Source organism: Peromyscus leucopus, chromosome 4 (genome assembly GCF_004664715.2).
Source record: "Peromyscus leucopus breed LL Stock chromosome 4, UCI_PerLeu_2.1, whole genome shotgun sequence".
NCBI lineage: Eukaryota > Metazoa > Chordata > Mammalia > Rodentia > Cricetidae > Peromyscus > Peromyscus leucopus.
Genome location: NC_051066.1, coordinates 142917521 through 142943494, shown reverse-complemented (window position 1 = coordinate 142943494; position 25974 = coordinate 142917521). Strand labels below are relative to the sequence as shown.

At 49.5% G+C, this 25974-nt stretch overlaps 1 protein-coding gene across 1 annotated transcript in view; it reads right to left on the bottom strand.

The window, feature by feature from the left end:
* Nucleotides 1-16415, bottom strand: part of Phactr3 (phosphatase and actin regulator 3) — a 232203-nt gene extending 215788 nt beyond the window's left edge. The window contains exon 1 of the mRNA XM_028857283.2: nucleotides 16093-16415. Within this exon, the coding sequence (XP_028713116.1) occupies nucleotides 16093-16195 (103 nt within the window). The 5' untranslated portion in view covers nucleotides 16196-16415. The remainder of the gene's footprint in view (nucleotides 1-16092) is intronic.
* Nucleotides 16416-25974: the final 9559 nt, after the last annotated feature.

The following is a 25974-nucleotide window of genomic DNA, read 5'->3' as shown; positions in this document are numbered from 1 at the left end:
CACCCCAATTAAATGTTTTCCTTGTAAGAGTTGCTGTGGTCATGGTGTCTCTTCACAGCAATAAAATCCCTAAGTGTGTGCTACTAAGTCACTGCTCATATAGCCTAAAATGGGTCTATAAATCTCTCTCTCTCTTTTCCTCCCCCTCCCCTCCACAGCACTCAGTTTATAGGTGGGAATTTAAAAACACATCACAAGTTCTGTGGCTATAAAGATGAGAATTCCAGGAATTGACTCATTCCAGTCTGTGTTAGCCACCATGCCTACTGCTCTCTCCAACAGGAGTTTCTCTTCAACAGCACCCACAGTGTGGACCTCAGTACCCACTGTGGCCCTGCACACAGGGGGCCATCATTTATCACAGTTCCTCTTAGATGCATTCACCAACATTCACTCTGACTTTTGGCAGCCAAAGGGATGATACTCACTGGGCACTAGCAACTTGGGGTACAACAGAAATTCTCCTGCCTTTCTGTGTTGCTATCTTGGGGGGTCTATGAGCCTCCTGGGTCTTCACAGTTGCTACTGGAGAAACCTATGAGTGTACATACTACAGTTCAAAGGACACCTATGGTTTTAAAACACTGGGTCTTAGGGCTGTCAGCAGAATGAAAGGTTGTCCTGACAGAGGAGTGTGCTGGGCTCCACTCCCTTCAGATCCTGAGATGACAGAAAGACAATGAGGGACTCAGTTATCCAAGTATCAGGGGCCCGAAGACCACAGGGTCCTAGGCTCACAGGCTCATCTGTCAGGGTGGAATAGCTCTATCCATCATTCACTGGTACCTGTGTCCACTTTTCAGGGCATGCTCACAGGGAACAGGGCATGTATCCAGCAGAGGGCGTGGGCAATGTGAACAGCTGGGAAGGTTTGGGGGGGTGTGGGCAATGTGAACATCTGGGGAGGTTTGGGGGGCATGGGCAATGTGAACAGCTGGGGAGGTTTGGGGGGCGTGCGCAATGTGAACAGCTGGGGAGGTTTGGGGGGCGGAGCTGCGGTTCTGCTGTGAGCGGTAGTGGGGAGATGGCAGAACCCCGGAGCTCAAAAGGCCTCAGGAACCTCACGTGGGGAGCCACCCCAGAGGACAGCCAGCAAGAGCAGCACGGGGTGTCCCTTTTCTCCCTAAAGCCTTCCCAAGCGGCAGAGTAGCCAAGAGGCAGCCAGAAGAGAGGCAGAGCAGGCCGAGGACAATGAACGGGTGTCACATGGGATGGAGCAGAGATGGAAGCAGATGGAAAAGCCTGCAGATGCGCTACCACCAACCAAACTGTTCTCTGCGGTGGGTGTATGGGCTCTGTCCCTCAGGGGCTGTTTGTTTCAGGGTTAGACTCTCTGGGTGTGAGACTGGCAGCCCTGATCTCACACAGTGTGAGCAGGAGAATTCTCCCACCCCCTCCCCCCATGATTCCTAATTCCTGGATTTCTGATCAATATTAAACCAGTCATCCCTGTGATGGGTGAAATCAGGGTCATGATCACATAACTGTAAGACAGCAGCCCAATCTGGATGATTCCACAGGCTCGGTGCCCTCACAAGGAGCCCTCAAAAAGCCAAACAGAAGAGAGGCCAGGGGAGGAACGAGAGATTCAAAGGGTGAGAAGGATGTGGCTGGCTGCCACTACAGGCTTGAGGGGAACATGACATCAGAGTATGTGGCCTTTCAAACTGGCCACAGCCAGAAGGAAAAAAAAAAAATGGGGCCTCTGTCTTGCCAGGATTAGCTGACTCGTGACAGCCTCTAGGAGAGGCAGGTGGTGTCTCTCTCTGAACCTCCAAGGGAGGGGTATAGGCCAGTCCCACACCTTGTGTTCCTCACCTTGATCTCAGCATGAGGCCTAGAGGGGTCCAGCAGAGACACCTGGTCTTCAGGCCACTGGTGTGTGATGTAAATGGCTTGTATTCCAGGCTACCAGGTCTGTGGTCACTGGTCCTGTCGGTAGTAGCAAGCTGTAGCCTCCTGTCCATTCTGGTAGCATCTCCCATAAAGGGAGAAGTGTGTGTGTGGGGGGGGATGCCATACAGAGTCACACAGCGACCCCAAATGTCCTTCCCTCACTTTTTAAAAAAGGTTTACTTTTATTGTGTTTAACTAAGTGTATTGTGTGTGCACATGTGTGTGCAGGTGCCCATGCAAGCCAGGGATGCCGGATCTCCCTGGAGCTGGAGTTAGGGGGTTGTGAGCTGCCCAGCATGAGTGCCAGGGCCTGAACTCTGGTCCTCTGCAAGAGGACTGTGTGCTGTTAACCACGGGGCTGCTCCCCAGCCTTCCTGCCCTGCCTCCTACTCCCCTCCCCTGCCTGGATGACCCTGGGAGAGGATGTGATTGTGTCTCATGTCAACCCACGAGGTAAAGGGAACAAACCACAGGTGAATATGGACAAGAAGGACCACCAGGGCCTCCCCGATACGAATGTGGACAAGGAGAACCACCAGGGCCTTCCCGATATGTATGTGGACAAGGAGGACCACCAGGGCCTCCCCGATATGAATGTGGACAAGGGGGACCACCAGGGCCTCCCCGATCCAGGACATGATGTCCCGCCTGAGTAGGGCAGTGTCTCTGCAGGGCAGGACTCCACCCCCCCCCACCCCCCAGCCTGCTTGTTCTTGCGGCCCTCAAGGAAGCATGTGGAACTGGAAAATCTTTTAGGCCCCTTGAATTAAGCACTAAAGCACAAGATTGACCTGCTATTGAACATGTCTCAGGAAAAGAAAAAGGTAGAAAATATAGACTAAGACTAGGGGTCGGGGACTGGAGAGATGGCTCAGAGGTTAAGAGCATTGGCAGCTCTTCCAGAAGTCCTGAGTTCAATTCCCACCAATCACGTGGTGGCTCACAACCATCTCCAGTGAGATCATATGCCCTCTTCAGATAGAGCACTTATCTCTGGTCCCCATGAGTCCACCCATGGTGTGTGTCACACAGAGCAGGGAGGAAGTCAGGGGACTGATTTACAGTAGGCAAGATAACAAAATGGCTGAGAATCCAGAGCCAGCCGAGGTAAACTACCCAGAGCAAGTCACTCCATCCCTTCCTGCATAGGTCAAGGGAGTCCCACCGTAGTAAAGCACATGCCCACTGACAACCCAGGGCTGCAGGCAGAGCTGGCCCTCCCTTGGCACATGGCTATCACAGTCCCTACCAGACAGCTTCTCCTGAGCCCTGCACTGTGGCGACTCCCACACAGACCATGTGCCTGATCACCCCACAACACTCCAAATTGGAAATCACTTTGGTCAAAACCTCTTTCCTTATTTTATTTTTTATGATCCTAATGTTTAAAGTCTGGAGGTAATTTATCATGATTTTTTGTGGAATACAGGAAAAAGATAGCAAAGCCATTAAAATAAAAATAGACCTGGAAATACACAGCAAGCCTGGGCCACAGCAGGCTCATTATCTGAGTTAGAAAGAATTAGTGTGGTGAACAGACTTGGTCACGCAAGAGGGAGAATATGCACTTAACACAGCTGTCTTGCACACTCAGAAGCAGAGAAACACAGACTTGAACTTACATCAGAAACCTCATCTGGTGTAGAGGACCTATTTTTAGCTCTCCCCTCTGGGCAAGCGGCTATGATCCTCCTGTCCAAACATGTAACATGCACTAGCCAGGCAGCAGCTGCCCACTCCGCCTGCCGGGATCCTTCTCTGGTGGTGGGAGGTGGGACCCAACAGAAACTCACAACAGCAGGGAGGAGGGCTCGGACCAAAGCCAGAGGAAGGTCCACCAAGTGTCTGGTGCAGAGGTGAGCCTCAATGTTGGGGGAAATGAGCCAGGTGTTGGGGTGCACACCTGTAACCTCAGCACTCCAGATGCAGAGGCAGGAGGATCACCACAAGTTAGAGGCCACCCTGGTCTACATAGTGAGTTCCAGGCCAGCCAGGGCTACACAGTGAGACCTTGACTCAAATAATAATTAATTGGAGACATGGTCCAAATCCAAGCAGGCTAGACATATCCATTTCCAGTTCGGCATATGCATGTGGTGTACAGTGATATCAAGCCTTCTGATACAATATGTTTTCAGGAGAACCTGAGGCCTCCTCAACAGAAGAGCCATCTCCCACCAGAGACTCCCAAGAAAGAGTGTAACCCAGTTCCTGAAACTGGAAAGGCACAGAGGTGGTGGATACCGATAATCTTCTGGAATCTGCTATGAATGGTTCTCCACTAGGAGACCCCAAGGCTCCATGTTAATATGGATACAACCTGTAAGCCACTGGGCTGAGTCTCTCTGTGAGTGAGGAAACGAGTGCTTTCTCTGCCACATTGTCTCCTCGCCATGGCCTTTCCACTCACGAGCCCACAGGCAACTGCTGGAGTCAGGCAGTAGGCCACAGGCCATGCCCTTAGAAGTGAGTGAGTCATGGCTCTGCTGAGCTGGCCCAGTGGAGAGAATGACAGTGAACGAGGTGGACATTATATTGGGGGGTCCCACAAACACTCCAGGCACTGAACGAGGTGGACATTGTATTGGGAGGTCCCACAAACACTCCAGGCACTGAACGAGGTGGACATTGTATTGGGAGGTCCCACAAACACTCCAGGCACTGAACGAGGTGGACATTGTATCAGGGGTCCCACAAACACTCCAGGCACTGAACGAGGTGGACATTGTATTGGGGGTCCCAAGAACATTCAGGCACTGAATGAGGTGGACATTGTATTGGGGGGTCCCACAAACACTCCAAGCATTGAACAAGGTAGACATTGTATTGGGGGTCCCAAGAACATTCCAGGCACTGAACGAGGTAGACATTGTATTGGGGGTCCCACAAACACTCCAGGCACTGAACGAGGTGGACATTGTATTGGGGGTCCCACAAACACTCCAGGCACTGAACAAGATGGACATTGTATTGGGGGTCCCACAAACACTCCAGGCGCTGTGATCCACAACTGGAAGTGCTGTGTCCCAAGGCAACAGGATGTGCTCAGTGTGCAGAGGAGAGTTTTGGGGATGGAGCTTGGGAGAGCACGCTTCTGTAGGAGGGTCTCTTGGTGGAACTACCCCGGACATGTGAGGTCCCTCTGCTAACACACAGGCTATGACCATGTGATGATGAGCGTCGGCACAGCATGAAGCCAGACACCAGGAAGGAAGCAGATGTTACACAGAGACCCCACCACCAACGCCTAGGCAGGCACGGGAAAGCATCTTCCCATCAGGGATGGGGAATCTTTGACAGACAGGTTCTCAACCCTGACTGAGGGACAAGCCAACCAGTGGCCTAAGAAGCAGTTTCACACTTGCTGGATGAGCTCCTCACAGCTGCACAGGTGTGGAGGCTGCAGGGAGCTGCAGAGGGGCAGGCTGAGCAGCAGCTGCAGGAGATGGCATAGCAGGTGGTATTGCCCAGAACAATGCCCTTGTATGCAGAGCTCTCAGGATCAGAGGGAGCTGTCTGCAGCCACCAGGCCTGAGACTATGGCAGAAGTGATGGACTGTGATGTCCAAGGCCCAGTCATCATGAACAATGGAATGATGACAGAATCTGGGCCCATTTCTCTTGGGAAGCTTGCATTTAGAACCTGATAGAGGATCCAAGGGTAGCCCTCAACTCCTGTGTTGTATAATATTTTGTTTGTGTTCTGACAAATAAAGTTTGCCTGGAGATCAGAGGGTGGAGCTAGCCAGTAGTTAACTACAGAGGCCAGGCAGGGGTGGCACACACCTTCAACCCCAGCACTTGGGAGGAGGAAGCAGGGATGTAAGGCAGGTGGAGACAGGATCCCCTCTATTCAGTCTGAGGATTCTCGGAGAGGGGAATCCTCCCACTTAGGTCTGAGATTTTGGAGAGGTGAGAACTGACTGTGGCTGCTCCTTTGCTTCTCGGATCTCCAGGCAAGCTTTATTTGTCAGAACACAAAGAAAATATTATACAACACCCCTGCACTGTCCTCACATGTATGCAGAAGTCCTGAGCCCTGGGAGCTTAGACTGTGACCTTGTGTGGAGACAGGGTCTTTAAAAGGTGACTACAAAACCAGGCACACTCATGTAATCCCAACACTTAGGAGGCAGAAGCAGGTGGATCCCTGAGTTTATGGCCAACCTAGTCTACATAGTGAGTTCCAGGCCAACCTGGGCTACAGAATGACACCTTTCTCAAAACCATAAAAGATGAGCACAGCACTGGCTGGGGGTCTCAGTTCATAATGTAGTTGCTACAGCAACAATGAGGGTCTGATTAAGGTCCTCACTGGACATACAGAACTCACTGGACATACAGAACTCACTGGACATACAGAACTCATTGGACACACAACTCACTGGACACACAGAACTCACTGGATATACAGAACTCACTGGACACAGAACTTACTGGATACACAGAACTCACTGGATACACAGAACTCACTGGATCTACAAAACTCACTGGACACACAGAACTCACTGGACACACAGAACTCACTGGACATACAGAACTCACTGGACACACAGAACTCACTGGACACACAGAACTCACTGGACATACAGAACTCATTGGACACACAACTCATTGGACACACAGAACTCACTGGATATACAGAACTCACTGGACACACAGAACTCACTGGACACACAGAACTCACTGGACATACAGAACTCATTGGACACACAACTCACTGGACGCACAGAACTCACTGGATATACAGAACTCACTGGACACACAGAACTCACTGGATACACAGAACTCACTGGACACACAGAACTTACTTGATACACAGAACTCACTGGACACAGAACTCACTGGATATACAGAACTCACTGGACACACAGAACTCACTGGACATACAGAACTCATTGGACACAACTCACTGGATGCACAGAACTCACTGGATATACAGAACTCACTGGATATACAGAACTCACTGGACACACAGAACTCACTGGATACACAGAACTCACTGAACACAAAGAACTCACTGGATACACAGAACTCACTGGACACAGAGAACTCACTGGATATATAGAACTCAATGGACACAGAGAACTCACTGGACACACAGAACTCACTGGACACACAGAACTCACTGGACACACAGAACTCACTGAACACACAGAACTCACTGGATACACAGAACTCACTGGACACAGAGAACTCACTGGACACACAGAACTCACTGAACACACAGAACTCACTGGATACACAGAACTCACTGGACACAGAGAACTCACTGGATACACAGAACTCAATGGACATACAGAACCCACTGGACATACAGAACTCACTGGGTATACAAACTACTATTAAGGCCAGACACCATGTCCAGCAGGAGATGGACAACACAAAATGAACTCAAGGGCATTTTTGGAGGTTCCTTGTCTCATAATGTTTTGTCTAGATATTATTACTATTTTTTAATCTTTTTCCTTACGGGTCCTTTGCATATATATTATGTTTTCTGGGCGTTTTCCCAGAATTTCTGTATGTGTGAACGTGTGTGTCTCTGGATCTATATGTGCCTCTGGTGCTCTTTTCCTTGGCTCTTTTCTTCTTCCATTTTGGTCGCTTCATCCTGTTCTGTGTGGTTTGGTTTTGTTTTATCTTATTTTATTTTGTAGATGCCTGTTTGTACACTAATGAGAGAGACAAAAAAGAAAGTATGGATTTGGGAGGGTGGGTGTTTGAGAAAGAGCTGAGGGCTGGAGGAAACAATAATCCGAGTATGCTGTATGAAAAGAAATCGATTTTCAATAAAAAATAAAGCACTGAATTCATGAAAAGACTGGGCATTGTTTAAGGGGGGGAGAGAGAGAGAGAGAGAGAGAGAGAGAGAGAAACAGGCATGTGCCTGCAAGTCCAGGGCTGTGGGTGGAGACAGGTGGACCCCTGTCTCTGGACAGCCCAGCCTCTTTAGCAAGTTCCAGGCCAGTGAGAGAGCCTGTCACAAAGACCAAGGTAGTTTCCTTCTGACCTCTACATGCCTTTCTGCCCACGTGTATCCACACATGCTCAAAAATGAGGCCCCCAGGGCAAGCCTTCTGATTGACAGGTGACAGATGTACTACACTAAAGAAGAGCCTTGAAGATGCCAGGTGCACACAGGCATTAATAAAGGCCAGGTGAGGCAGTGGCTAGCCAGCTGCAAGCCAAGGACAGGGGCCTCGATAACCAGCTGGCAACTTGCTCTTGACATTCTGGTCTCAGAACTTCAAGAGGCAAGGCCTTCTGTGTCTGCCTGGTTGACAGAACAGGAGTCATATCTATACCTTACCTGAAAGACAACACTATATGAAGCAGATGGGCTGTCCTCGCTAGACTGTAGTATGGAACCCAGTAAGACGGTGGCTGCTGCTTGAGGCCCCTGAGGTGTAGGGGCTGCTGGGGAGGATACATGATTGGCATAGGCTTCTCTGAGAAGGAGATGCTAACTGAGGTCTGAAAGATGCAGGGAAAGGGCCAGGCTGGTCACTCACTGAGGTTTGGGTATCAGCAAAGGGAAGACACCCCCAGCAGACAGCATCAGCTAGTTCTGCTGCAGTAACAAGCACTCCCAAAGCCTCCATAGCTCAGGGAGCAGAAGTCCCTTCCCACTTATCCTGTGGTTGTATCACCTGCAGTCCAGAGCCAGGATGAAGAACAGGCCTTCTCTGCAGCACCCATGGCTTCCAGATTCTATGTCCTGCCCTGCATGTTGTCCATTAAGTGGGGTGCTGAAGTACAGCCTCCATGGCTCAGGGTAGTTACACCCCCAACTTAGAAGAAAACTCTGAGAGAAAAAATGTAATTTCCTAATGTATGGGGGACTAGAAATGATGAGAGAACACAGAAGCAGCAGCTTCGATTTCATACACATCAAATCTGGGCTGTCCTGAGCCACACGGGGTAGAATGAAATCTGCAACTGTTTAGTGTTTGTTTGGACTTCCCCCAAGAGTGCTGTTTGTCTGACTCCCACTCGAGCACATAGACGGTCCAGGGAGAGGATAGGTCAGAAAAAGCCAGGACCAGACCTCAAGAGAAAAGGCAGCCTCCGGAGTCCTGTGCTAACGCAGAGGCCCAAGAGGGCACAGGTCTAGACACACCCCACCCCCAGAGCAAGCTGGTTCCTGGCCGGCCCCCACCCCTGTGCTGCTCACATCGCCATGGCATCCAGGCCATCTTACAAAGTCCTGCTGCTGCCTATCCTGCGGTTCCTAGATGTGCCTGGCTAGCGTCCTGGGCCAGCTCTGGGGAGGCAAGGATCAACGTCACATGAGTTAGGAGTGAATGGTAGGTACCCGGGGTCCAGGGAGTCACAACCCCTCTCTGGATTTACAAGACAATGTGAAGAAGTGATGCACAGATGAGGTGGATGGACACTACTCATAGAGCCAGAGCCAGAGGCTGAGCCTGGACCAGAGCTGGTGAACACAGAAAAGGATCCCTCTCAGACACAAACGTGCAGACACACCTGCTCCCTGCGTGCCCCCTCACACCCGTGTCCCTCTCAGACACAAACGTGCAGACGCACCTGCTCCCTGCGCTCACACCCGTGTCCCTCTTGACACAAACGTGCAGACGCACCTGCTCCCTGCGTGCCTGCTCACACCCGTGTCACCTGTTCAGTGCTTGCACACTTCGGCTGACAGTGTCAGGTGGAAACAGGAACTGAGTGAAAGTCAGCTGTCCAGTGCTGTGGATATTGCTCTATATAAATAAAACACTGATGGCCAGTGACCAGGCAGGAAGTAGGTTGCCAGGCAGGAAGTAGGTGGGACAAGGAGAGAGGAGAATTCTGGGAAGCGGAAGGCTGGAGGGGGAGACACTGCAGCCACCGCCAGGAGAAGCAGCATGTAAAGACGCCGGTAAGCCACCAGCCACGTGGCAAGGTATAGATTTATAAAAATGGGTTAATTTAAGATAAAAGAGCAGTTAGCAAGAAGCCTGCCATGGCCATACAGTTTATAAGTGATATAAGCGTCTGAGTGATTATTTTATACGTGGATTGTGGGACTGTGGGGCTTGGGGAACCTGGAGAGAAGCCCTCCAGCAACAGTCCAGCTTCCCTTCAACATCTCCCACCCTGCTCCCCTCAGGGGCAGCAGGATGGCATCCGGGTGCCTTTGTCCCCACCACTCAGAGGAACGCATGCCACCAGACACGACACACCAGCACTACGTCTTCCTTCCCGCAATGAATGCTGGCGACTGACACAGCTGATACCTGCCATGGTGGGAGCCCCACTTTGGACCCCTGGAGAGTGTCCTCCACCCACTCTCCGTGGAGGCTCAGAGGGACTCGGCCTGTGGCAGACAAGGCCCCCAAAGCACACACTCACCGGCGCACATCTGGTACTTTTTCAGAGAGCGCTAACTGTCCCTCTAGTACCCTCCCAGGTGACCAGGTGGATGTCCAAATAGCTGCACTCACATCCCACAGGCAGGTCCTGCCCCGACGGAACCAAGGTGCCCAGGTCCACCATGTCCCTCCACACTGTACCCAAAGTATCCATCCAGGCACAAAGTCTGATGTAAGCAGTATATGTCACTGTTTTGTTGTTGTTGTTGTTTTGCTGTGTGTGTGTGTGTATACATATGTGTATGCATGTGTGCAAGTGTGTGTCAGCCAGAGACCAACATCAGGTCTCTTCCTCAGTTGCTCTCTTCACCATATTTTTGAAAGACGAGATCTCTCATTGAGTTCACCGGGAGTTCACTGGGACGGCTAGCCAGAAAATCCAGGGGCCTCCTGTCTCCACCTCCCCAACACTAGGGTTATAGACACATACTATGGCAGGCTGGGGGTCTGAACTCAGCTCCTCATAGTGGAATGGCAAGCATGTTACTGACGGAGCCGTCTTCCCAACCCCTGTGGTTCTGTGGAATATTTCTCTGTGCATTCTGGGCCTTTGTCCCAAATACAGCGAGTGTTGTGTTATGACGCTCACACAGAGGCCGGCTGAGCTCAGAGAAAGGCCTCCGGATTCTCTGCACAGAGGCAGAAGCCAGTCTCTCTCCTGGGCCCAGCCTCGGAGAGCAGCCAGGGCTGTGAGAGGTATGACCATTAAGGAGAATCATATTGATGAAGCCACGTCCGCCATTCGCTCTGAAATCCAATCCTGGTCACAGCTCCCTGGCCTCTTCTCACCATGTATGCTGTCACAAGCACGGTCGGCTCCCTAGGCACGGGAATAGCTCTTAGAATCTCCATTAAACACCTGTGCACTGTCTCATCATGTTCACAAGGGGAAGTCACAGTGGGCAATAATGAGTGGGACAGAATAATGAGTACATAACAGTGAGCGGGCGGGCAAAAGTCCCTTTGTAGTCATCATAGAAAGCACGGGTGAGAACTAATGCTTCTGAACTAAAGACACTATAAACAGAGTTAAAAGACAAGCCGGAGATCTTGAAATAGCCACATGCAGGCAGGATTCTAATCCAGACCTAATAACAATTCTTACAAACCAATTAGGGAAAGATTAACACGGTGAAAAGAAATGGCCAATTAACACATAAAACACTCTCTCAAGCAATGCAAATGCCAGCAACAAAATCCACCTTCTTCTGGGGGATTGGCAAAACTTCCAAATGGGAACCTCAAATGAAGTGAGAGGAGTATCACCAGGATTCCGTGGCAGGGCAGAGCCCCATGGGAACTGTTGGGCAGCGGGGTGCAGAACATCAAATAATACGACAATGACCTCCTCCTGAGCAGGGGCATTGCCCTTAGGACACACTTCAAGGAGTCAGAGAAGTCTGCCCAGAGGCATGGTGGCTGCCCAGGCTGCAGCGTCACTGCCTACATCACACTTAGATCATGACCTCTGGCCACCACATTGTAAGGATGACCAAATCTGGAATATTCTGAAGCAATTAGACAGAACCTGTTAACCCAGATAAAAGTTCAAGGCACACTGCCAAGGGAAACCGTTGCTTTAGAATAAAGCGTGCTATGCAGTGACCATTCTTTATGACCAGGCAGCTATGGAGCAAGCTTTCCAACGACACCTTCAAGTTCAGGGTGAGGAAACAAGACCAGCCCTAACCTGCAGCTGCTTCTGGGAGACAGCAAGGGGTGGGGAGAGGCTTGAGGTTTATGCTTTCATGTTTCATCTGGAGGCTGCATTGGTAACACATGTGTATGTCTCTGTTTGGGCACCAAGTCCTATGTAGAGGACACACTATCCATTCATCCAACAGATATTTGCTGAGTAGCAACTGCATCCAGGCCTTTTCTCAAGAGTGAGACTCTCTCTTACCCCTTTAAAAAAAAAAAAAAAAAAAAAAAAAAAAAAAAAAAAAGCAATCCGGCTGGGAAGATGCTGTCACAAAAGTGTGAGCACCTGAGTTTGAATCTCTAGAACCTGAAGTCAGAGAATATTGTACTCACATCTGTCATCCCAGAGCTCCTGTGAGAAGGTGAGGGAATGGAGGCCAGGGAAGCCCCAGAAGCTTGAAGGCCGGCCTGAATACAGCAGAAAAAGCAAGAAAGACCCTGTCTCGAACGACACCTGAAGTCATACCCTGATCTCCACACTACATCATGGCATGCATGCATTTGTATTCACAAACATGAATTCATGAGCACACGCAGAGAGGTAAGAGAATTGATCAACTCAGTCACAGGCCAAGCTGACAAGTAGGCAATGGTCCTTAAGGAAGAGAGGAGCAGATAGGTGTGCATACAGGGTTGCAGTAGGAAGATGTGGAAAGCCTGAACATCCCTGGCTTGGAAGGTATCTGTGTGTTCTAAGAATGCCCTGAGCTCCTGAGCAGAGAATCAGGAGGGACAGGGAGACCTTGGGTCACACTCAAGGACTTTGCTGTTCATAGATATCAGACACTATAACTGTGTTCTGCCTCCAGGCACATACCTGTCACGGCAGGTTTTGTGGGCTAGGTGAGCACAGGTGTAAGGCTCTGCCCTGCTAAAGAGCAATTGGAGAGCTGATAGTTAGAAGAGGCTGGAACCCACCTCTCACCACCTCGATATCTCCTGATTCCCCAACAAATGTCTCTACCCTGGCTACGAAGAGGACACAATGCTATCCCTGGCCTGGAGGAGGCCTATGAATTGAGCTTCAGAGGTCCAGCCCTCCCTGCTTCCTGATGATGGTAACTGGTTCAGGAGCCAGCCTGTGCCAGTGTCTGGCACAGGCACAGGGATACTGGCAGAAGTCTGTAGCCTAGGCTCTAGATTTCCAGCTTCCTGAACAGACTGGTGACCCTTTTGCTTCTAAGGTCTCCTCCATGGCACTCACTCTACCAGAAAAGCCTGCTGTGTCCAGCTGATTGTCATTAAAATTTCAAAAGAACCGGGCAGCTCAGACCCTGTGGGTCCTGGGAGCTACTGACTTTGGGAAGCCCTGCTCAGCCCCAAGTTGAGCAGAGCCAGCAAAACAAAGCATTAGGTTTCAATGCTTTTCATGGCCCCCTCAGGCCACCACTTTTAATGAGCCTTGGCTGGGACACGTCCTGATACCATCAATCATGCTTTTCCTTCCAAAAAAAAAATTTATTAAACTCATTTGGTGCAGAAATAGTCCAAGACAAGCCAGCGCTTCCCAGTCAGACATGCAAGCCTGCAGAACTAGTGGCTAATGGGCTCCTAAAATGCAAGGGACTCTAAGCTACCACCAAGCAGTTCCTTTTCCCTTTAAGCGCTAGGAGTCAGAAATCAGCACATGAAGCATGGGGGAGAGTCTCCCTGGTTGCTCTCTGGATCCAGAAGAAAGAGATCAAGAGACATTCTCCAGGTCTGGTCTTCAAAGTGTACAGCATACAGCCTGGTCCCTGGAGCTTGTTCTAAAGCTGAACTAGGTAGCTGGATTCCGGTCCCCTCAGCCACAGCATAGCAATGCAATATCAAAAGCCAGAAACTGTCACGCTCTCCGCCTCAGTCCCTCCCCACAAGTGACTGCCCTCCTTTAAAGGCCAGCCCCATGTGCTGAGTCTCAGTCTGGAGCCTCCAGACCCAGCTCTGCCCCGTCTCCAAGATTCCTTGGCAGGGGCCTCTGCACAGTAACCCCTTTGCATTGGGATTACTTTGCCATTTACCGCCCCCACCATCCTCTCTCCTCCCTGCCAAGCCTTCCACCACTCTATGAAGGGTACCACCAATCACTGGGGCTCAAGCACAGAAGTACAGAGCGTTGGATGTGGAGTAGTCAAGCCAACAGCTCCCACCAGCCCCTACCGCTAAGATGTTTCAGAGTGTCCCACCTTCCAGAATCCTGAAGACACCCCAAGAGGCTGCTGCCATATGCTAGCTGGGGTGAGCACTCTCTCCTCAACCTCAAGCCTGCCAGCAGCCTGGGACTGCACATAAAAGATGCAGGTGACTTACCACAGAACCTAAAGCCACTGCCCTAATGTCCCAAACTCAACTTTATCTACTCCCCTTGCTCAGAGCTCTTTAGTCTCCAGGATGCTCTTAGCTCCCCATCAGGCTGGGCACCACACACAGCAGTTCTGTTAGGAATGCTTTATCCTACCCTCTGTAGCACCCCAGCATCTGGATCCATGTCTACAGTGCTTTCAGGGCCAGTGATGTCTGCTGACCCACTGACACCACACTCCCTCTCTGTTTGCCAAAAATGGGTCAACGATGGCCCAGCCTTGCCAGGGCCAAAGCCTGGGTGGAGGCCACAGAACTATTTTTAAAATGTGTTGACTGGAAGGCACATGTGGAACAGGTGAGGTGTTGCATAAGCTGGCAGGTAGCTCCCACACCAAAGCTCCGAACACGCTGCCCTGCAGAAGGGCTGCATGCGGCCTGTCCTCAAATCTAACCCTATGCCAGCCTGTGCAGCTGATGCCCAAGGGCCTCAAAACGGGGGCAGGGTGCCTCTAGACTCAGGAACACCCACTCTGTGCAGAAGGAGGTTTCTGCCGGCTAGAGGGCGTCACCCTAGAGAGGCCATCCCAGAGGAAGCTCGCTCCCTAGTGGGAGCAGGGTACTCAACTCTGGATCATGCCCCACTGATCATGGGCAATATAGCTGATGCTCAGTGTTTAGGAGGAATAGAGTTCTCAGTGGAATGCCTCTATCCTCTCTGCTGGGCCTCCCAGCCCTCTACTCAGTCTGTGAACAAAGCGGCCAAACGCTGGGCGGTGAGGAGAGGGTCTGTGGAGTGTCCAGTAACCCCAGCATCCTCCACAGTACCTGACTTCTCTTCTCAGCATTGCTTTGTGACTCTGGACTCTGTCTCGAGGTTTCCCAGTCCTGGTGATAGCATAACTGTCTAACGATATAAACTAGCTACCTATCTTTCAGATGAGGGAAAGAGCTTCGGGACTCAGCAGCACATCCGGCTTCCATGTTGTAGATGCTGAAACTCTCACATCAGGTGAAGGCAGAACTGCCCTTCCTGGTCTAAACCAGTTTCCTGACTAACCTGGTCCCAGATCACCCGGGCCTCTGCTTGAAAGTTCAGGTTTTAGGTGACTGGGGTAGCTGGCCTGGAGTGAGGCCCCCGGGAATGCTGGGCAAAGTCGACTGAGAAACCTGGCCTCCACCTTAGACTCCACAGCCCGCCCACCACCCGGATCCTGAGCCAAGGCCACGGAGGACAGGAGTAAGCCTGGTCTTGTCACCAGGGGACCTGTGCTCCTTCTCTTCTGCCGTGCCTCTGGACCAGGTGGGACTTCCTTAAAGACTCCCACCCCCACCCGACTCAGGCCAGTCCTTCGCAGCTGAACTCGCTCCAGGGTTCCAGGACCAGGTGTCTGTCCAGCAGGGGGCGAGGCGCGGGAAGCCAGCCTTGGAAAAATGCCGCACTCATGGAGCTTTCCTTACTGGGTAACTAGCGCTGTACCCCTGTGATCGCAGCATCAAGTTGAATCGCCCCCATTTCACGGAGGTGGAAACCGAGGCATGGTGAGGTCACGTGCCTGCCAGGTACACTAGGGCACTTATGATCAGAGAGGAGATTCCAAATCCGAGATGAGATCACAGGAACGCAAAGCCAACTCTCCTGCCCACAGTACCCATTGCCCTTGTTTAGGGACAGAGCCCTGAGACTCTGCTGCAGGAGGAAGCAAGACGCGCCGGCGCTGTGGCTGGGGCGCAGCGGGCATCCTGACTGTGGGCAGCAGTCAAGGACAGCACGGGGGCTCGGAGGAGGTCGCCCAGCCCCACGTGCGCCCGGGACCCAGGTCCCCTTCGCACTTACCTTGCGCCAAGCCTTGGGCGGCGGCGTCCTGGGGCCCTAAGGCACGCAGCAGCGAGCGCAGAGGCGCCGGCCAGCGGGCGTGCCCCCTGCCTTGGCCACGCATCTCTCGGAAGGCCAGGGGCTTGCGGCTCCGGGCTGCGTCTGCCCCTCCGAGCACAGTGCAAAGCCGGGGCCCCGGGAGGCGCTGGCGGGGCGGACGGGGCGGGACTGGAGCGGGGGCGGCGCTGTCTTGTGAGGCTCGGCCCCTTCTCAGGGCGGAGGCGCAGAGGGGCTCAGCTGTGACCTTGACCTCCTGGCCCCTGTCCAGAGAGATAGTGGGAACCTTGACGCAGAGTCCCGGACAACCTGGCAATCGCTAACAACTACTGGGTCAGGAGCTGAACACTGGGTTAATTACCTACTAAGGAGGCTACGGGTTAGAGCAGCTCTGGGATCCTGAACCAGTCGCTTGACCTCCCTGAGCCTGGGATATCTCAGACTGCCCATCCACAGTATGATGCGGGGCCCATCACTGCTCTTCTAGCAGACCCCATATTCGTCTTTGTTATGAAATAGAGCTGTTGTTTTTCTACTGTACGGGAGGGAAACCCTTGCCACCAAGGGCCACTTCCAAAACAGACTGCTAGTCCTGGCCAGTCCCTCCTAGCGTCTCCCTTGATCACAGTTCCTGGGGTGGAACCTCAGAGGTCTTAGCAGTCTGCTGAGTTCAGGATTCAAAACCCAGTCTTGCCTTAGGGAGGTCCTGGGCCCTCCTTCTGGGCGCCAGTCAGTAGGGTCACCCAGAGAGGCCCAGGAAACCTCATTCTGAGCCACACAGAGTCCCCAGAGCCCAAATCAACAGCACACTGCCATGTCTCTAAGAGCTTTCAAGTGCATCTCCCTGTCTACCTATCCCCAGCAGGGAAGGGACGTGTAGGCAGGGACAGGTGCAGTTAGGGGGAGCACTGAGCCACATAACTGGTAGGCCAGGTGTCCCACCCACCTGCATCTTCTATGGAAGCCTGGGCTCAATCTGCAGGGACCTGTCAGTCTTCATCCTCGGAACTTTTAACTAAGTAACTATTCTCAGTTGGCACTAGATGGCGCTGAAAGCCGACTGCTGTGTTCACCGGGCCCCTGTGGAAATAAAACAGGGCAGAGGCTCCATTCCCTCTCCTCCTTCCTTCCTTCCTTCCTTCCTTCCTTCCTTCCTTCCTTCCTTCCTTCCTTCCTTCCTTCCTTCCTTCCTTCCTTCCTTCCTCCTCCTCCCTCCCTCCCTCCCTCCCTCCCTCCCTCCCCCCTCCCTCCCTTCCTCCTTTCCTTCCTTGTCTTGACCCCCCCCCCATTCCGTGTGCACAGTGCAGTCATTTGCCTACACATCATTCCTGTCTGCTACTGGGTTGGGTTTTAAAGAACAACCCTAGAAGAGAGAAAATATCAAAATTGGCAAAATCAGAAATGAAAATGGGGACATAAGAATAGACACTGGGGAAATCCAGAGAATCATCAGGTCATACTTCAAAAACCTGTACTCCACAAAATTGGAAAGTCTAAAACAATTTTCTCAATAGGTACCACATACTAAAGTTCAGTCAAGATCAGATAAATAATTCAAATAGATCTGTAACCCCCAAATAAATATAAGCAGTCATTAAAAGTCTCCCAATCAAAAAAGTCTATGGCCAGATGATTTTAGTGCAGAATTCTACCAGACTTTCAAAGAAGAGCTAATACCAGTACTCCTCAAATTATTCTACAAAATGGAAACAGAAGGAACATTGCCCAACTCATTCTGAGGCCACAATCACCCTGATACCCAAACCACACAGACTCAACAAAGAAAGAATTGCAGACCAATTTCCTTCATGAACATAGATGCAAAAATATTCAACAAAGTACTCTCAAACCAAATCCAAGTAACACATCTAAAATATCATCCACCATGATCAAATAGGCTTCATCCTAGAAATGCAAAGATGGTTCAACATATGAAAATCTGTCAATGTAATCCACTACATAAAGAAATTGAAGGAAAAAAAAACATCATTAGATGATGAAAAAGCATTTGACAAAACCCAGCATCCCCTCATGATAAAAGTCTTGAGGAAATCAAGGATACAAGGGATATACCTACACATAATAAAGGCAATACACAGCAAGCCAACAGCTAAAATCAAATTAAATGGAGAGAAACTTAGAGCAATTCCACTAAAATCAGGGACAAGACAAGGTTGTTCGCTCTCTACATATCTATTCAAGATAGTACATGCAGTTATAGCTAGAACAGTAAGAAAACTGAAGGAGATTAAGGGGATACAAATTGGAAAGAAGAAGTCAAAGCATCATTATTCACAGATGATATGATAGTGTACATAAGCGATCCCAAAAATCCTGCCAGGGAACTCCTACAGCTGATAAACACCTTTCGTGAACTGGCTGGATACAAAATTAACTAAAAAAAATCAGTAACCCTCCTATATACACATAATAGATAGGCTGGGAAAGAAACAACAGCCTTTACAATACCCACAAATAATATAAAATATCTTGGGTAACTCTAGCCAAGAAAGTGAAAATCATGTATGACAAGAACTTCAAGTCTTTGAAGAAACTGAAAAAGATATCAAAAGATTGGAAAGATCTCCCATGCACATGGATCAGTAAGATTAACATAGAAAAAATGGACATCATACCAAAAGCAATCTACAGATTCAATAAAATCCCCATCAAAATTTCAACACAATTCTTTGCAGACCTTGAAAGAACAATACTCAACTTCATATGAAAAAAAAAACATGATAGTTAAAACAATCCTGTACAATAAAAGAACTTCTGGAGGTATCACATGATATTGGCATAAAAGCAGACAAGGTAGATTGAACTGAAGACCCAGACATAAATCCACACACCTATGGACACCTGATTTTTGACAAAGAAGCCAAAATTTTACAACAGAAAAAAGAAAGCATCTTTAACAAATGATGCTGGTCTAACTGGACATCAGCATGTAGAAGAAGGCAAACAGATCCATATCTATAACCCTGCACAAAACTCAAGTACAAGTGAATCAAAGACCTCAACATAAAACCAGATAAACTGAACCTGATATAAGAGAAAGTGGGGACTATCATTGAATGCATTAGCACAGGAGACAACTTCCTGAACATAACACCAATAGCACAGGCACTAAGATTGACAATTAACAAATGGAACCTCATGAAACTGAAAAGCTTCTGTAAGGCAAAGGATACTGTCAAAAGGACAAAATGACAGCCTACAGAATTGGAAAAGAGCTTCACCAACCCTACATCTGACAGAGGGCTGATACCCAAAATATATAAAGAACTCAAGAAACTAGACACCAAAGAAGCAAATAATCCAATTAAAAAATGGGGTGCATATCTAAACAGAGAATTCTCAACAGAAGAATCTCAAATAGCAAAGAATCTTGTTCAGTATCCTTTGCCATCAGAGAAATACAAATCAAAACAATACTGGGATTCCATCTCACACCTGTCAGAATGGCTAAGATCAAAAACAAAAGTGACAGCTTATGCTGGAGAGGATGTGGAGCAAAGGAAACAGTCCTCTAAAGCTGGTGAGAGTGCAAACTTGTACAGCCACTTTGGAAATCAATATGTCAGCTTTTCAGAAAACTGGGAATTGATCTATCTCAAAACACAGCTATACTACTCTTGGGCATATACCCAAAGGATGCTTCACCATACCACAAGGACATTCACTCAACTATGTTCATAGCAGCTTTACTTGTAATGGCCAGAAACTGGATATAACCTAGATGTCCCTCAACCAAAGAGCGGATAAAGAAAATGCACATTTATACAATGGAGTATTGCTCATCTGTTAAAATCAATGACATCATGAAATTTGCTGGCAAATGGATGGAACTAGAAAAAAATCATCCTGAGTGAGGTAACCCAGACCCAGAAAGACAAACATGGTATGTACTCACTCATAAGTGGATATTAGTTGTAAAATGAAGGATAGACATGCTACAATCCACAGACCTAGAGAAGCTAAGTATGAAGGAAGGTTTGGGGTGGGAGTGGGAGTGGGGTACATGAATCTCAAAGTGAAGGGGAAATAGAATAGACATCATCATTGGATTGGGGGAAGGGTCTGGAATGGGAGTAGGGGTGGGAATGGGAAGAGGGGGCAATCAAGTCAGGGGAGGATGGAGGGAGAGTGTACTGGGAGAGACAACTCGAATCTTGAGGCATCTCTGGGATGAGCTAGAATCCTAGTGCAATGGAAACTCCCAGAAATCTATGAGGGTGACCCTAGCTAAGACTCCTAGCCATTGGGGGATACGGAGCCTGAAATGGCCATCTCCTGTGACCAGGCAAGACTTCCAGTGTAGAGATTGGGACACCAACCTAGCCACAAAACCTTTGACCTACAATCTGTCCTGCCTACAAGATGTGCTGGGGTAATGGTGGCACAGAGATTGTGGGAGTGGCCAGCCAATGACTGGCCCAGCTTGAGACCCACATCATGAGATGGAGCCCACCTCTAACACCCCCTGGAGGGCCAGGACCCAGAGGCTGGACAGCCCAGAGACCTAGGATAGAACCAAACACGGCTGAAAAAAAAAAAAGTCAATGAAATGATTCCTAGTGATACTCTGTCATACTCACAGATTGGTGCCTAACCAACTGCCATCAGAGAGGCTTCACCCAGCAAATGATGAAAACAGATGCAGAGACCCACAGCCAAACATTAGGCAGAGCTCAGAGAATCCCATAGAAGAGGGGGAGGAAGAATTGTAGGACCAGTGGTGTCAAGGACACCACAAGAAAGCCCACAGAAACAACTAACCTGGATTCACAGGGGCTCACAGACCTGAAATGACAACCAGGGAGCCTGCATGGGACTGACCTAGGCCCTCTGCATATGTGTTACAGTTGTGTAATTTGGTATTTTTATGGGACTCATAACAGTGGGAGCATGGGCTGTCTGACTCTGTTGCCTGCTTTTGGGACCCTTTCATCCTACCGGATTGCCTTGTCCAGCTTTAAAAGAAGCGGACGTACCTAGTCCCACTGCAACTTGATGTACCATGGTTGGCTGATATCTGAAGAGAAATAGAGAAGGAAGAGTGGATAGAGACGGGCAGTGGGGAGAGAATGAGAGGAGAGGAGAGAGAGGAAACTTTGGTTGGGATATAAAAACAAAATAAATAAATAAATAAATAAGTAAGTAAATAAATAGCCTCAGGCTTTGGCTCTGGCCACTCAATGGCCATTTGTCGTATAAACCCCTCCACTTGCTGGTGGCAATAGTTCCACTGTCCTCTGGTGTCTTAGGGTTTCTGTTGTGAAGAAACACACCACAACCATGGCAACTCTTATCATTGGTGCTGGCTTGCAGTTTCAGAGGTTTAGTCTGTTAACCATCACGTAGGACATGGTGGCGTGTAGGCAAACATGGTGCTGGAGAAGGAACTGAAAGTCCTACATCTTGATCCATAGGAAGCAGAAGGAAACTGTACCACAATGGGTGTAGCTTGAGCATATGAGAGCCCAAAGCCTGCCCCCAGAGTGACACACCTACACCAACAAGGCCACACCTCCTAGTAGTGCCACTTCCTGTGGGCCAAGTATGCAAACACATGAGTCTATGGGGTGATACCTATTTAAACCACCACACCCAGGAAGCCCCCTCCCAACTACTGTTGTTTGGCTATGATATATTCCCCCAACAGGTTCATGTGTTTGAACACTTGGTGAGATTGTTTGGGAGGTTGTGGAGCTTTGAGGAGACAGAGCTAGCTGGCAGACGTGGATCCATGGCAAGGGCCAGGCCTTGAAGCTTGTAACATTGTCCTATTTCTTGTCCCATCTGATTTGGTGTGATGATGTGAGCAAGTGATATGAGCAAGCAGCCTCATGCTTCTGCTGCCATAGCTGATTGCTGCTCCCCTGCTCCCATGCCTTATCTGCCATAGTGGACTACTCCCTCCAACCATGAGCCAAAATAAGTCCTTCCTCCCCTATAAGTATATACCCATTCTGGCAGGACTATAGTTACTCCTCAGTCCTGGGAGCAGGTTTATGACCCAGAATAATCAATCAGAAGTGATCATTCACCTACCTTCATTGATTGGTTTGGGAGAGTTGGTTCACAGGGGCACACATCCAGGGCATGCTAGATTGAGAAAGAGGAAGCTTTGCCTCACTTTTCAGTTGCTGTGACAAAACACCATGATCAAGGCAACTTATAGAATAAAAAGTTGGTCAGGGCTCACAGTCCCAGAGGATTAGAGTCCATGACCATCATGGTGGAAAGCATGGCATCAGGCAAGCAGGCATGTCACTGGAGCAGTAGCTGAGAACTTACATTCTCATCACCAAGTAGGAGGCAGAGAGGGCAAACTGGAATGGTATGAGCTTTTGAAAACTTAAAGCCTTCCCAGCGACACACTCCCTCTAACAAGGCCACACTTCCTAATCCTTCCTAAACCATCCACAGTATGAGGACAAAACATTTAAATATATGAGCCTAGAGGAGCATTCTCATTCAAATCACCACAACCTTTTTATCCACTGGGGGGGGGAGTGACTCCCTCCAGACTTCTAGAAGCTTCCTCATGCCTCAGAATGAGAACAAGATGGAACTGGAAGAGCCTGAGGAGGGACTATTCTAAAAGAGCTGACACCTGTCTGTGTGAGTGCCTGGCTCTAGCTGTGTCTGAACACAGACCTTTGGAAGGCTGCTGTTTTCTGTCAGCATCCCTGCCATTTCTGTTTCCCCTCAGCCTTGATGAGAAAAAAATCATTAGACCCTCACCCTTGCTCTCTGCCTCTTCCTAGAAGACAATGTTTTATTGACATCTACCTCTTTGAGTGTGAACATAACGGTGACCTCCCAACAGAGGCTCTTAGGACAGGTCTACACAGCCTTCTGTGCCCATGCTGTCAATGAAAAGGAGGCCAGCAGGCACCAGCCTCCTGGTAGCCATGGCCTGAGGCCAGGGTCCCTGGACCCTTCAAGCCTAAGCAGGGTCTCTCAGGAAAGAGTGAAGAAAAGGAAATTGGAACAAGTCATTTTTTGACTGCCCCCACAGGACAGGCCCTGCGTTAACTACGTTTATCCACCAATGGTCAGGACAGTCAGAGGGAGAGGATATTAACTATCCCTTTCAAAATGAGAAAATAAAATTCAGAGTTCTTCTCAGCCCAGCAGCCAAATTCAGAGCTGTCTAACTGACTCAAGACACACCCGACCACAGAGTCACATTCACTCTAGATGGTTCTAAGGAGAAGAACTACTGACCTAGGCCAGCTCTAGAACTCCAGCCATTCCCAAGGCCCAGCAGAACCCTCAGGGCTCAGTCTTGTGTGTATATCTCTTACCATGAGGGCATACAATAATGCAGACAGACTCAAGCTGGAGCAGGCTGGCAGCCCAGCCCCCAAACACTCCTGGAATAGAGTGGATAGATGTTTGGAGTCTAGAGTAACAATGGTCAAAGCATTGCTTCTGGATGGATCCAGATCATGGGCACAGAGAAGAGACAGCAGAGCCCCTCTTGAGTGTATCTGCAGCTGGGGGGGCTGCAGGTCTGGTACAGCCAGTGACTACACAGGGCAGGGGCTTCTGGCAGCCTCCACTGGCTTGGTCATCAATGCACACTGGAGCCCACTCACTCCAGTAATCCCTAGCTAAAGTTGGGTCATCTACCTGGAGCCAATAGAACATTTCCAATCCTGTCCTTAGAAAGCACAGGAGAAGGGCTTGGGGTGGACACAGCTGTACCCAAGAATGCCTAAACCAAGTGTCAAACGTCCTCCCCCTTCCTACAGCTCTTTCAAACCCCAGATTCTGTCTCCTTCATCACACAGCTCCCCAGTAGAACCAGCACTTCCTGTAACAGGACTGGTGACACCACAAGAGATGTAAATAGGGGTTGGAATGACATTCCACCAGGGCCTCCTGCCTCCTCAGGCTAGAGCAAGGGATCTCTCCAGCAGAAGGGAGGACATGAAGAAACATGGCACCAGGGCTCAGCCACCACACTAACTTCAGGCCAGCTCTTCCTGCCAGCTACATGTCAGAGTGGCTTCATACAAGTCCCACATCCCAAAGGCCCCCTTCTTGGATTCTTGCTCAACTATCACCGACTTGAAGGTCTTAGCAGTTTTTTTTACTATGAACTTCATTTTTATTTGCACCAGATCCTCAAGAGATTATGAAACAGTACATGGCTGAGATATCAACACATGTACACATGCTGTGTGCACGCATACCCTCCAAGCCCATTCATTGTCTCTGTCTGTGCTGGGAGTTCCTTCAGCTTCCTCCTGTCTCACAGGAGCCAGCTGGAATAACGGCCAACAGTCCACCTAGAGGCTTAGGGTGGACACTGGAATGGTTGTTGTAAGGCTGCAAACCCCATCATCTCATATGTTACCAACAAATCAGACTTGATTCATGGAAACGTCTACATCAGTGTATGTGTATATCATGGATCAGCTACCCACAGTGGCTTCTCCACACTGTTGGCAGTGGCCTTTGAAATCAGCAGGGTCACTGGGCTGTCTCAAACATCAGTAAGCCCACATCTGACAAGAGCATGACAATATGTGTCTCATACACAGCAGGCCCTCTGCTATCTGGGAGGTGGCTAGGATGTGGCTTTGGGTGCTGGAACACAAAAGGTTAAAACTGGGGTCAAGGTTGAAGATTCCTGAAGGCAGCCTCTATGTATTTTTACCATTAAGAATTGGTGACAATTGGTTTAGCAGTTAAGAGTACTTGATGCTCTTCCAGAGAATATGAGTTCTGTCCCCAGAGCCCACATGGCAACTCACAACCATCTGGAACTCCAGGTCCAGGGGATCTGATGCCCTGTTTTGGTCTCTATGGGTAATGTATGCCCATGATGCACATACATACGTGTACACACACACACACACACAACACACACACACACACACACACAGAGAGAGAGAGAGAGAGAGAGAGAGAGAGAGAGCTCTGACTTCAACATAAGACAAAAAGAAGATGCTGCCTCCAAGTAACACAATAAATCAGAAGAGTCAAAACAACAAAGAGGAGATTACCCAAGCAGAGTGAGATGGTCAGAGCATCAGAAACCACAGAGGGAGACACTGGGACATCTCATCAGTAAAGTCCTTGCCATGCAAGCAAGGGGGATTTGGATCCCATAACCCATGTAAGTACCATGTGAGCATGGCAGCTCACCTGTACATAATTACAGCTAAGGAGATAGAAACAATGTCTGCCAAAAGTTGACTAACCAAACCAGCAGCACTGAGGAGCGCTGAGATTGATTGAGAGATCTTACCTCAGAACAAGGTAGAAGAGTGATCAAAGAAGATACTCTTACATCAACCTCAGACCTACACACACACACACACACACACACACACACACACACATCACACACACACACACACACACACACACACACAAACAAACATGCACATACCACACATGTACACATACATGAACCTACACACATGTATACAGACACATATACACACAACCATGTGCACACATGCATGCACACCACACACACACACACACACACACACACACACACACACACACACTTGAAAATAATAAAGGACCGGATAGAACAGCTGAAAAGCATAGAGAAACAGAAGACAACAGAGTGAGAAACCATGCCAGAGCACCAGCACAGCACCCCAATTGTGGGAGAGGAGCCAGATGCCTCATCCAAAAGGTAAAGCAGATGGCCACTGTAAAAATAGACTTGCAGTCCTATCCTGAGAACAAGTTCTACCAAGCCTGGAACCCACCCAAGGGTGCCAGTGAGACAATCTCACAGTGTGACAGGTCAGCAATGAAGAGAAGTTCCATCTTGTCACTCACAATGTTTCTGGGGGCTGTGGC